General features: G+C 50.8%; 1 protein-coding gene across 3 annotated transcripts in view; it reads left to right on the forward strand.

The window, feature by feature from the left end:
* ARHGAP39 (Rho GTPase activating protein 39) overlaps window positions 1–12,308 on the forward strand; it is a 67,210-nt gene that overhangs the window by 30,230 nt on the left and 24,672 nt on the right. For 2 of the 3 annotated variants that reach the window (XM_023520292.1, XM_011374816.2), the window contains 2 exons: window positions 2,591–2,753; window positions 9,435–9,866. In XM_023520292.1, coding sequence (XP_023376060.1) covers window positions 2,674–2,753; window positions 9,435–9,866 — 512 coding nt within the window. In that variant the 5' untranslated portion in view covers window positions 2,591–2,673. Of the gene's footprint in view, window positions 1–2,590; window positions 2,754–9,434; window positions 9,867–12,308 lie in introns of those variants that run through there. The other variant, XM_023520293.1, reaches the window with a different exon arrangement.

Consider the following 12,308-nt stretch of genomic DNA (forward strand, 5'->3'; position numbering starts at 1 on the left):
TTTAGAGATGGCATTCCTAGGGCAGCAGGGCCTCCGATAACGTCGACTCGTTCAGTGTTGCTTGGTCATAACGTTGATAAGATGCCCTAGGTAGGCACTTCTGTTTGCATCCGTTAGCCCTTGGGAAAATTGGTTTTGCTATGCACCTTGCCACAGTAAAGTCACAGACCCGTTGACGGTGAGGACGCTGCAGTCCAGGGCATTTACGTCGGTAGTGGCGTGGACGTTTGAGTGGGAGCTTTCCTCCAGGGGCATCTCCCGCTGCAAACTGTGGGGCTCAGGCCACAGTCGCCTGGCCTTTTGGAGTGTGTCCGGCCTGCATTCTCTTCCTGGCGCCGCTGCCCGGCCTCTGCTTCGGACTTGTTTGATTTCCCGGCCTGGGGCAGTGGGCTCTTTGGACCCGCCCCTTCCAGAGGGAGCCCTCCGAGTACCTGCTAGGCCAGTGGGAAGCCCGTGGCTAGTGCGTGCGCGCTCCCCCGGGCTGGCGTCCGCCACTGGCGCCCAGAGGCAGCTGCTTCTGACACCTTGCCTCACAGGTGACCGACAGCACAGGTGACCCCCGGTCCCGAACGTGACGCCCGGTATTGTGCTGCATTCATCTGGCCATCTGGCTTTTTAAAATATTTTTTAGTTTCAAGTATACAGTACATTGGTTAGACATTTATATAGTTTATAAAACAATCCCCCTAATTGCTTTTTATCTCTGGTTTTCCATCTAGCCATTACATTAATGCTAACTGCATTCCCTATGCCCTGCTCCCCATCCCCATGACCATCTATCAACTACTAATTTGTACTTCTTTAACCCTTCACCCCATTCTCCCAGCCCCCAAACCCCTCTCCTGTCCGTAACCAAATTGTACTCTGTATTTGAGTCTGTTTTTGATTAGTTTGTTCTTTTTGTTGCTTAGATTCTGCATATAAGTGAAATCATATGGTATTTATCTTTGACTTATTTTACTCAGCATAATAACCTCTAGGTCCATCCATGTCATTGCAAATGGTAGGATTTCATTTTGTTAATGGCTGAGTAATATTCCATCGTACATATGAACCGTAACTTCTTTATCCAGTCCTCTCTTGATGGGCATTTAGGTTGCTTTCATATCTTGGCTATTGTACATTGTGCTGCCATGAATATTGGGGCGCATAGATCTTTATGAATTATTGTTTTGGTTTTCTTTGGATAAATACCCAGAAGTGCAATTGCTGAGTCAGAAGGTAGATCCATTTTTAAGGTTTTGAGAAACCTCCAGACTTTTCCACAGCGGCTGCACCAATCTGCCAGCGTCTGGCTTTTGTCTCCCACTTCTGCCTGGCAGCTTCAGTAGGTCGTCGTGGGGACCTCCCACGCGCACTTGCGTGTCCTTCTGCTGTGAGGGACAGATGGCAGTTTCTCCTTTGGGACACGGCGACCAGGGCTGCAGGGAACGCTGTGTGGGGTCGGTGCGCGTCGGTTGGCCTCCCCGGCCTGCATCACTGGCGTGGAAGCCCCGGGCCGTGGGGCTGCGGTGTGCCGCTCGGGAGACACTGCGGCCCGTGGTCCGGCCGGCTGTCCCAGCAGTCTGCAGCCCTGGACGAGCCTCCACACTCTTGCCAGCACGTGACGGGTTCTCTTTTCCATTTTAGCCATTTTGGTGGGTGTGTTAGTGTCCATTATGCTTGTAATTAAAAGTTCCCTGATGACTAATGAGGTCAAGTTCATTTCTGTGTGTTTTTTAGCTATTTAGATATTTTTTTGTGTGCAGTATGTGTTCAGATCTTTTGTCCATTTCTCTATTGGATTATATGTCTTTTTCTTATTTATTTCTAGAAGTTTTTGATGTGCTCTGGAAGTAGTTTTTGTCAGATTAGACGCACGAGCGTGTCTCTGTGGCGTACGGTGCACACTCTATAGCATGTACCCCCCCATCGTGGATTGCCTCTGTATTCATAATGCAACATCGATAAACAGAGGCGCTGTACTTTATTATAGCTCAACTTATTAAATTTTCTTTTGTGGTTTGCGTTTTTTGGTGTCTGATTAAGACCACAAAGATTTTCTTCTGCATCTTTTCTGAAAACCTTATTGTTTTACTGTTAACACTTAGATAGACAGTTTATCTAGAATTGAGTTTTGTGTATTGGATGAGGTTTGGGTCAAGTTCATTTTTTCCTGTTTATACGTAATGGATACAACACTATTTTTGAAAAATCCGCTCTTCGGCATAAATTGGGTGACCCTACGTGGGCGTTACCCTGTCAGAGCTGGTGCCCTGTGCCTCGCCCAGGTTTCCGGTGTTGCCAGGGGCGTGGTGCTGTGCCTGTTGGACAGCTGAGGACACCACGTCTCAGGCAATGAGCAGCTTGCCTGGGGTCAGCGATCGAGAGGTCTGGCTGCCTTCTTGTGGGCTGGCAGGGGCTGATCCTAGCCAGGGTTCAGGGGCGGGGTACAGGGAGCTCAGATGCCGACTTAGGGTGCCATCTCTCATCCTCGCCATCGCACGGGTCCGTGAGGGACTGGCCTGCACTGTTACCAGTTCCCAGATCCCAAAGGCGTAATAAGCTGTGTGCTGAACTTATAGGCTTAGACACTTCTGCTCTCTCGCAGGGCGCTGCCTTCCTGACTGACGCTGGAGGGGACGCCCTGATGAGCAGCTGAGACTGTGCTCCGGGCCCTCAGCAGAGACGGCGATGTCCCAGACACAGGATTACGAATGCGAGAGCCATAATGCCGGCGTGCAGGAGCCTCGGCTTTCGGGATCGAGCACCAGGTGAGGAGAAGTCATGGCAGGCGCGCCTGGGTCGTCAGGGGACTGGTGGAGTGGGGCATGTGCCCCCTTTCACAGGGGCGGGGCTCCTGAAGCGGCTGTGTCGGGGACGAGCTGCTCTCCCACCTGCACGTGGCGAGACTGGGGCCGCTTTCCTTTCAGAGGTGACTTGTGCTCGCTCTGAACGTGGCATCCTCCCACAGAAGCCCAGGTCCCCAGGGGCGGCCCCCACTTCCGGCCACAGATGCAGTGCAGAGGGAAGGCCCTCTCACGCAGGTGGATTTGGTCACATGGGCCCAATCCCTTATGCCCCCTCTGGCCATCGATCCACGCCAGCTGCAGTTCATTGTTTTTGGTTTTCTGATCTTTAACTTTATCTGGCAGCAATTCTGCCCTTGCGGAAAAGTCACAAGCACAGGAACAGTGCACTGTGCAGCCCTGTCCCCGGGCTGGCATCCACCTCCCCACACACACGCTGTTCTCTAAGTCGCCTTGGGGAGGGTCACAGATGTCATGGCCCAGTGTTGGCTCACAGCACCCAGGACAGGTAGCACCGTGAGTCAACCCGTGCCGAGTGCGGCCTCCCTCCCCGCTGCCGCCCGCCCGGCTTCGGCAGCTGGCCCCCTGCCGGCCTTGGCCCTGCGGCATGCGCTTCCCCCACGGGCGCACATCCCGCCACACGTCTGCTCGCCTCTCCGTGATCTGGAGGCTTTCCACAGCCTTTCTGTGTCCTTCGTGACACCAACACCTTTAAAGGTAATAGTCGCCCTTTTTAAACAGAGCGCTCGGTTTGGGATTGTCTAGGAACTTCTTAGCCGGGTGCCACGCACTGGTGTCGCGTCCTCCTCAGCCGTCCCCTCTGCAGGCAGACGCCCCGGCCCGGCCCGCGGCCACGCGCCCCAGGCCGCCGTGACTGCTTTCCCCGCGCTCCCCTCGCTCTGCGGTGTTCTCATCACTTCTCTCGTGCTCCCATCTTTCCGGGGACGGGTGCAGGATGCCAGCGTCCCAGCCCTAGCACCCCGTGACCGTGCGAGAACATGAGCTCCTCCCTGTGCCTGCACGCATTCATTCGTTCCCGGTTTGGACTCGGGATTTCCTTTTTGTTTTACACATTTGTGGTTCACTCCTGCACTTCATCGCTTTACGTTCTTGCCGCCCCGGCTTGGGCCGCTGAGGTTCCTTCAGGCTGTTTCCTGTCGCCTGTGTGCGCGTGATTCTTGGATTCCTTCCTCCTTCTGGCCTAACCACATGCTCCAGGCACATCTCGTACCGCCAGCCCTGCCCCGAATCAGCTGTTTCTCGAGGAGCCCTGCCTCCTTCTGGGAAGGCGTGTTGGAGGACCAGCCGGCTGCTCGGTGCACTGTGGCTCCAGCAGCGTGTTCGCTTCTTGGACCTTTCAGCAGGCAGAGTAGAGAGTGTGCATGAATGTGCACATGAGCACACACGTGGACGCAAAATTCACATGCATTAGAAACACTGAGTTTACACTGACACCGTCGATGGCAGTGTGCTCCCAGGGGCCGTTTTCTGGCCATCTTCTGGTGCACAGCTGCGTCCCCTCTCTCGTGGCAAGAACCCTGCTCCCAGGAGCATCAGCGCACTAACCCGTGATGCATTTGCTTCTCTCGTGATGCGTCCAAAGCCGTTTCAGAATTGCTTCGCCCCTTCCACTGCGACAGTGTGCACACACACACACTTTTGAAAGTTCAGGATTTATTTGCGCCTCCCACATGCACAGTCTACCCAAGAACGGGAGCGCAGAGCCTGGTCCTGTGTTCACAGTTACTCAGCAACCACTAATCTACTTTCTCTCTTTGAATTTCTTCTGGACAATTTGAATAAATGAATCGCATAATACTAATCTTTTGTGTCTGGCTTCTTTCACTGTAGTAGTGTCTTCAGGGTTCATCCACGTGGTGACACGTGTCAGCACTTCCTCTCTCTCTACGGCTGAGTGACACTCCACTGTACCGAGAGCCATTTCCTCCTCCGCTCATCAGGCCACAGCGTTTGGGTTGTTTCCCCTGTGGCTGTCGTAAACAAGCTGCTGTGAACGTTTGTGCACGGCTTCGTGTGGACGCACAGTCGCCCGCTCCTCTTGGGTAGACGCCTCAGTGGAGCTGCTGAGTCCTGTGGTAACTCCGTGCTTGATTTTCTGAGGAACTGCCAAACTTTTCCAAAGTGGCTCTGCCATTTTATGTTCCCACCAGCAATACGTAGAAGTTCCCGTGTTCCCACATCCTCTCCGATACTTTTTGTTATGGTTTTTAAAAAATCGTTATATAGCCATCCTAAGTGAGCATCGGGTTGGCGATTGTGGAGGCCGGGCTTGGAAGGTGTGTCCCTGGAGATGAGGGCCCTGGGCTCCCACTGGGGGCTCTTGCCACCTCTGCACAGCCTTACAGGTTCACTAGTGAGACCCAGGGGCCCAGAGACAGCTGTGTCCTGATGACACCGCTGACGGGTCTACCTCCTGTCCTGTGCTACTAGGACACCTTCTCCCAGCCTCTATCCCAGATGCCCACCCAGCCTTGCTCTTCCTTCTGCAGGAGGACCAGTGTGTGACGGACAGTGGCTGTGGGCAGGCACAGAGCTCCCCCAAGAGCGGCCCAGTGTGACGCAGGTGGAGGGGAACAGCTTGTAGAGTGGACACATTTGCCGGGTTACACAGGGCTGAGACTCAGGGCAAGGACACCCAGAGAAGCAGCAGTTCCCTAAGGGAGTACTCCCGGGGTCCTGCCAGTCCCCTGGGGTCTGAGGCTTCGTCGATGGGAGCAGAGGGGGAGTGGCACGGGGTGAAGGGCTGAACCACACACTGACTGAGGGTCTCAGGGGAAAGCTGTTGTTACGGAAACCCCCGCTGCTCTCCAGGTTCTCTTTGAGGCAGTTGTTGGGACATTTGTGGACAGGAAGCGAGAGGGAGGTGTGAGGCTTCAAGGGTGCCGAGCGTTGTGCGTTGTACTGTGGACGGGGTGGGCACCGGCGCCCAACTTCCCCATCGTGAGTTCCCCCAATAGTGCGTAGCAACCCTGCCACAAAAGGGCCACGTATCAGGAAATGGCCACGACCAGTGAGACCCAGTAGCAACAGGCCCATACAGATGCCAGCATTGGAATGATCAGACACAGGATACTATGTTTAAAGAAATAAGAGAGGCTTACCAATGTGAGCAAAGAGCAGGAGACCCTAAACGATGAGAGTGGAGATTTGGAAAAGAACCAGCAGATTAAACACAGCTGAAGAGAGAATTAATGAAGTAGAAAGAGGAACTACAGAAATGACCTGGAATGAGGCAGATGACTGGAGATGGGGGGTGTGAGCCACATGGAGGCATGGGGATCCTGTGAAAAGCATGTCTGTCGGGCTTAATGTGGGGGTTCCAGAAAAAGAGTCAAGGGGTTGAGGGGTCATGTTTAAAAAGATGGAGAATTGTCCAAAACTTGTTTGAAGATTCCATCCCTCGGATCCAGGAGTCCCACAAGTCCTTCATTTCGATATTATAGTGAAACTATAGAACACAAAAGGAGAGTGATTCTTTTTAACCATTCATCTGCCAAGTAGTTTGTGTTTGCTCTACCGATAATTACATTGTTTTGTGGCAGCCTGACCCTGCCTGGCCATTTCCTGCTCGAACAAGTTAGTTCTAGACTAACCCCCCAGGACTCTCTGGCTGACGTCAGTTTTCGCATAGCTTGGCAACCAATCAATGTTCTCCTTCCTTATATCAAGCTGTACGAATGCGGAAGTGCAGGACTGTGTAAAACAGCCGGCAGTGTTACAATCAGGGCCCGGCCTTTGGATAAGAATCCGCTGAGCCTGTGCCGGCGTCAATAAACGCTGCTTCCTGCTTACAGCCTCAATGTCCCATCTCTCTGTTCGAGAATTTCGCAACAGTATCATATGCAAATGGCAACAGGTCAGTTATTCCTTGTTTATTCACAAGTGAATCTGTAGTAAATTATTAGAGTCGATAGAAAACTCACCAAGCTTGCTTATAAAACCAATACACAAGATAAACTGCATGTCTGTACACCAGCAACAATCTGAAAATTATCTATAAAGTTAACTGCAAAAATTGAGAAACAACAGGCAGGCCAGGATGTGGAGTGACAGGCAGTGCTGTGCACGGCTCCAAATAACACAAGTCGGTGTCCCCTGGACAGTTGGGGCCCACTCCTGGGACCCAGAGCCCCACCTCTGTGCACGCAGCCGGAGTCCACATACAGGATGTTCACAGCACAATTGTGAGAAATAATCCCCAAAGGCAGACAGCCCAGATGTCCATCAGCACGGCTGACCAGCAAGGACGAGTTTGTTTTAAGTGAAAGAAGCAAAACACAAAAATATAGTTTTCCTGCATGAATATGTAATTCAAAATTAGATACACCTAAACTGGTTTGTTTAGGGTTACCCTCAAATATGGTAAAACTTTGAAAGCAAGGAAGTGACTGCTTTCAAACTCGGCGGTCCCCTTGGGGTGAGCAGACGTGTGATGTAGGGGGTGTCTGGGATGCTGCCTTGTCTTATTTCTTGATGAGTGATGGCTATACAAGTGTCAGTTCATAATTGCTCATTATACTTATCTTCATGTCCTGTACATGTTTCTGTGTATATGTCATGGTATTATTTTTAAAGAGTTATTTACATTTACAATAAGAGTACCATTTACAATCACAAGTGTGTGTATATATAAAACAGGAATAAATCTGACAAAACACGTTCATACCCTTTAAAGAAGACATGAATGAGTGGATACACTGTGATTTGGGTGGGAGACTAAATCGTGACAAAGGCTTTTTTCTTTTCTCCTGGAATAGATCCAGCAAAGGTGCCAACAGAGTTTGTGCACATCAACAAGCTGATTCTGCAATTTGTAGGGGAGAACAGAGTCACACACAAATAGCCAAGACATGACTGAAGAAGCAGAGGACGTGGGGACTTGGGAAATGCACACTGTGCAAAGCTACCATGATTAAGACAACGAGGTGCAGGTCAGAGAGGGTTTGACCAGCAGAGCCAGCAGAGAGCTCAGACACAGGTGCACTGGCACTGTCCATCATGGAGTGCCCTGGTTTCTTACGTGGGGAGTGTGCAATGTCACCCGGTAAACAGAAACAACCCAGGCAGATTAGGGCTTCAACGTGACAGGCAAAGCTATAAAACTTTGCAAGTCAGCTTCGAATGTTTTCGACTTAAAAGGTAGGAAATCTTAAGATTTAAGATTCTTAAACACAGTAGAAAGAAGAGAAATCATAAAGGAAATGACTTATAAATTCAACTATACTAAAATTAAAAACTTTTCATCAAAGAGCGAAGCCACCATAAAGAATGAAAAGGTAAGCTGCAGGAGAGATTTGTAATACAATATAACCAGGAGATTGCTATCGAGAATACATATATATTTTTAAAAAATACAACTGCAAATTAGAAAAAAAGTTTTAATGGGCAAAAGTCACATGTTTTTATTAAATGAAAAATATATATGGTTCATGAATATGAGAAAGGTGCTTGACCTCATTAATCAGGGAACATTTGAAACCGCATGCGTGGGAATTCATCATGCTAATCGGTTTTTACGATGTTCGAAAATTTCCATTACAAGAGAAAAAATTTGGTGTAAAATTGTACCATGTCCCACTAGTCCTGGACAACCCCTTCTGATACTTGCTGTGACCTTTCCCGCAAATTTCTATACAAATATATAAACACTTGGCTTTTTTTTTAAGAATCTATATAGCTTCATTTAATCATTAACTGTGGATGTCCTTCCCTGACATTAAAATACGCATCCTCACCAGAACCATTGACCGCAGCCCCAAGGAGACACCCAGAGACCCCACCGCCAAGAAAAGACCAAGGCCAGTGTGAGAGTGTGTAGGTGATGGAAATATTGTGCACTAAGTGTTTAAAACTTTAAAAACTGATACCGAAAATGTTATTGTATGCCATAATTGAAAAATATACTATTATTTTTAAAAATTTTTACAAGAGTTTATTTGAGCCAAACTGATGACATATGCTAGGGAGCAAGATCTAAAATGCTCCTCAAAAAAATACACTATTTTAATAGGGGATAATTTATCTTAATTTTTTTCCAATTGCAAAAGTAATCATTGTAGAAATTTGGAAGTTACAGCAAAGCAGAAAAATGTCACGCTGTCACATCGCAGCAGCCATCTCTTTATTGTAGGACACTCAGGACAGAATTCCGACCATACATGTGGGGGGGTAACGGAAGCAGGTCATCGCATTTGGCCGGTAGCACCATAATGATTGCTGCAGGCAAGACTGGTCCCCGATGCTGAGCGTGGTGAGAAGCAGGACAGTCACGCACAGTGTCTCACCACGCAACCCTTGCCGCCCCTGGAGGAAGAGCAGCAGTGCGGTGTTGGGGAAATGGGGAAGGGGGGGCTGTCGGCTGTGGGACAGAGCGAGCCCCGCCTCCTCCCCCTACCCCCCTCTGCTCCTCTGCATCCTCACGCCAGACCTTGACCTTTGCATGTGTAGTGTGGGGTGCAATGTGGGGAATCAGGAGGAAGACTGTTTTTCTAACTTTTCTGTAAATCAGAAATTATTTTTGTTACGGACTGATTGTGTCAACCCCAAATTAGGAGGTGCTGGGCCAGGGGTGCGGAGCCTGCCCCTGCCCGCTCCGCCCGCGCTGACCCTGCCGTTCTCTCCCAGGCTGGAGTGGGTGGAGATCATCGAGCCGCGTACCCGCGAGCGCATGTACGCCAACCTGGTCACCGGCGAGTGCGTGTGGGACCCGCCGGCCGGCGTCCGCATCAAGCGCACGAGCGAGAACCAGTGGTGGGAGCTCTTCGACCCCAACACGTCGCGCTTCTACTACTACAGCGCCACCACCCAGCGCACCGTGTGGCACCGGCCGCAGGGCTGCGACATCATCCCCTTAGCCAAGCTGCAGACGCTGAAGCAGAACACCGAGTCCCCCCGCGCCTCGGCGGACAACAGCCCGGGGCGCGGCAGCAGCGTCAGCCGCGACGGCAGCACCAGCTCCTCCCTGGAGCCCGAGCCCGACGCTGGCGAGAAGGCGCAGGAGCAGCTGGGGAGGAGCCGGCACGCGGCCTTCGGCGCTGTGAAGGAGGACAGCGGCAGGTGAGGCCCGGGCAGGGCAGGTGCGGCGCAGGGCAGGTGCGGCGCAGGGCAGGTGCGGCGCAGGGCAGGTGCGGCGCAGGCTGCCTCTTACCGGAGGCGGTGGAAACCGCAAAGTGCCCGAGACCCGATTTGCGCTGTGGGGCCCGTCTTGCTCCTCTGAGAATGACACGCAAGGGCCTGGCACCAAAACTGGCCACCGAGAAGTGGCAGGGCCATTGCAGACGGCATGCGGATTTGGTGCATTGGGGACTGCACAGCTGGCCATGGTGCCCCCGCTCGGGCTGGGGAGGGCAGGGCGCACACGGGATCAGAGGCCAAGGAGATGTCCGTGGCTCGGTGGGTCTGCGTGGCTCCGGGGGTCGCCTGGAGTCGTCCCCAAAAAGTGGACCTTCCATCACGGGAGCCACGGCCCCAGGGATGAGCAGGAGGAGAAAGCAGATGGCACGTGTGCTGGGTGTGACCTCTGGTGTCCTGTTCTGTTTCTTCTTACCCAGGGCTCAGAGAACGGCTCATTTTTATTGGATTGTGATGATTTTGAGTTCTTTATAGTTCTTTACTCATCTGCGTAATTAGGTAAAGAGACTGGGTTCTTTTAGGGTTCAGTTGCCAAATGTCTTTGTCACCCATAAGCTGGGGCTGGGCCTGGAGAAGCCAGTGCCCCACCTTGCCCAGCGCCCTGTCTAGAGGATGGAGTGTCTTTTTTGCAAAAGCGTCTTAGATGCTCTGCCATAAAGGAGGGTTATGAGATCTGCGGGATCAGGATTCCCACCAGGAGCCCTGTGTGGACTTGACTTAGAATTGCGTTGGATTCATGGGTCAGTTTGGGTGAGGCAGACGTCTATTACACTGTCTTCTCCCACATATGGAAATAGTGTCTTTTATACTTTCCACAACTAAGGACTTGCATAATTTTACGGTATGTTTCTAGGTGCTGTATCAACTTTATAGCACTGGCTTTTGCAAATTATCTTTCTAAAGTCATATTTTTTGATCGTCACTGGTAAATAGACATTGGTTTTTATACGTCAGGCTTGTTTTTACACTTTCGTTGAGCTCTCATTAATCTCATTAAAGACTCGTCATCTCTCTCCCGAGATGCTGGCCCACTGCCCCACGATGGCCAGAACTGGACCAGGGCGGACCAGCACCCTGGCCTTGTCCCAGCGGTCAGGCTGCAGGCTTGCTTCCCTGTGATGCGGTGGCTATGCCTTTCTTCATGAATGGGTGTAGAATTTGATGGAGTGTATTTTCGGAGTCTGTTGCTGTCAGTGTTCCTGGTCGAATTGTGTCTCCAAAAGATGTTGAGGTCCTAACCCCCAGGACCTCAGGGTGAGACCATGATTGGACGTAGGGTCTTTCCAAATGTGATTAGTTGAGGTGCAGTCACCTGGAGTAGGGTGGGCCCTGATCCCGTGGGGCTGGTGCTCTTAGAGACACAGCGAGAAGCCATGTGACTACAGGCACAGATTGAAGCGATGTGTCTACAAGCCAAGAAGCTGGGGACAGGCCTGGAACAGTGTCCCTGACAGGCCTCAGAAGGAACCAGCCCTGTTGACACCTGGACCTTGCTTGGACTTCTGAGAGCATGAGCACCCAGTCGTGGTCCTGTGTACCGGGATGCCACTGCAGTTGGTATTTTAAAAAATTATTCTGTGTTTCTTGCATTCCTGGGATACTTGGTTTGTGTAATTTTGTAAATAGACTCAGGTTGCTAATATTTTATTTAGGATTTTTTTTCCACGTTGGTAAGAAAAAGCGGCCTGTGCTTGCCCACTCCTTTTCTGTGTTTGGCTGTTTTCGTTTTGGCTCTGAGAGCGCGGCGTGTCTTCTGTCCTCCGAACCACCGTCTGCTTCCAGGTGTGTGGCACTCGTACACCGTCAGGCCCAGGGCTGGTCCGGATAGAGTTTTAACTATTGATTCTATTTCTTTAATGCTTGCAGGAATGTTTGGGTTTTTTAATACCTAAATCCAATTTTATAAAATGTTTTTCTATTAAGTTGTCCATTTACCTGTTTATAAACACATTGGCATAAAGCTACTCATGGTGTGCTTCTGTTTTGAGATTGTCGTGTCCCTTGTCACCTGAGGTTGTGTGCGCATGCTCTCTCTCGTTCGGTTGTAGAAGGGTTTCTGTTTCACTGGTGTGTTCAGAGAACCCTTTTGGCTCCAGTGAGTCTTTCATGTCTTTGCTCTTATTGGGCTTTATTCCACTTTCTCTGGTGTTGTTTTCTCGCCGCTTTCCTGACTGTGTTGGAAGTTTAACTCTTTTGTTCCCACTGTTCTTTCTACAGTGAACTGGCGAGGCGTGGACTTCCCTCAGCTTCCGACCTCAGTTCCATTGCACGGCTTTGCGATGTAGACTCGGCATCATTGTTCAGTTTTAAATACTTTCGAATTTTAATTAAGCCTGCTTCTTTGACTCAGTTGTAACTTAGAAATGT

The sequence above is a fragment of the Pteropus vampyrus genome, unplaced genomic scaffold (genome assembly GCF_000151845.1).
Source record: "Pteropus vampyrus isolate Shadow unplaced genomic scaffold, Pvam_2.0 Scaffold256, whole genome shotgun sequence".
Taxonomy (NCBI): Eukaryota; Metazoa; Chordata; class Mammalia; order Chiroptera; family Pteropodidae; genus Pteropus; species Pteropus vampyrus.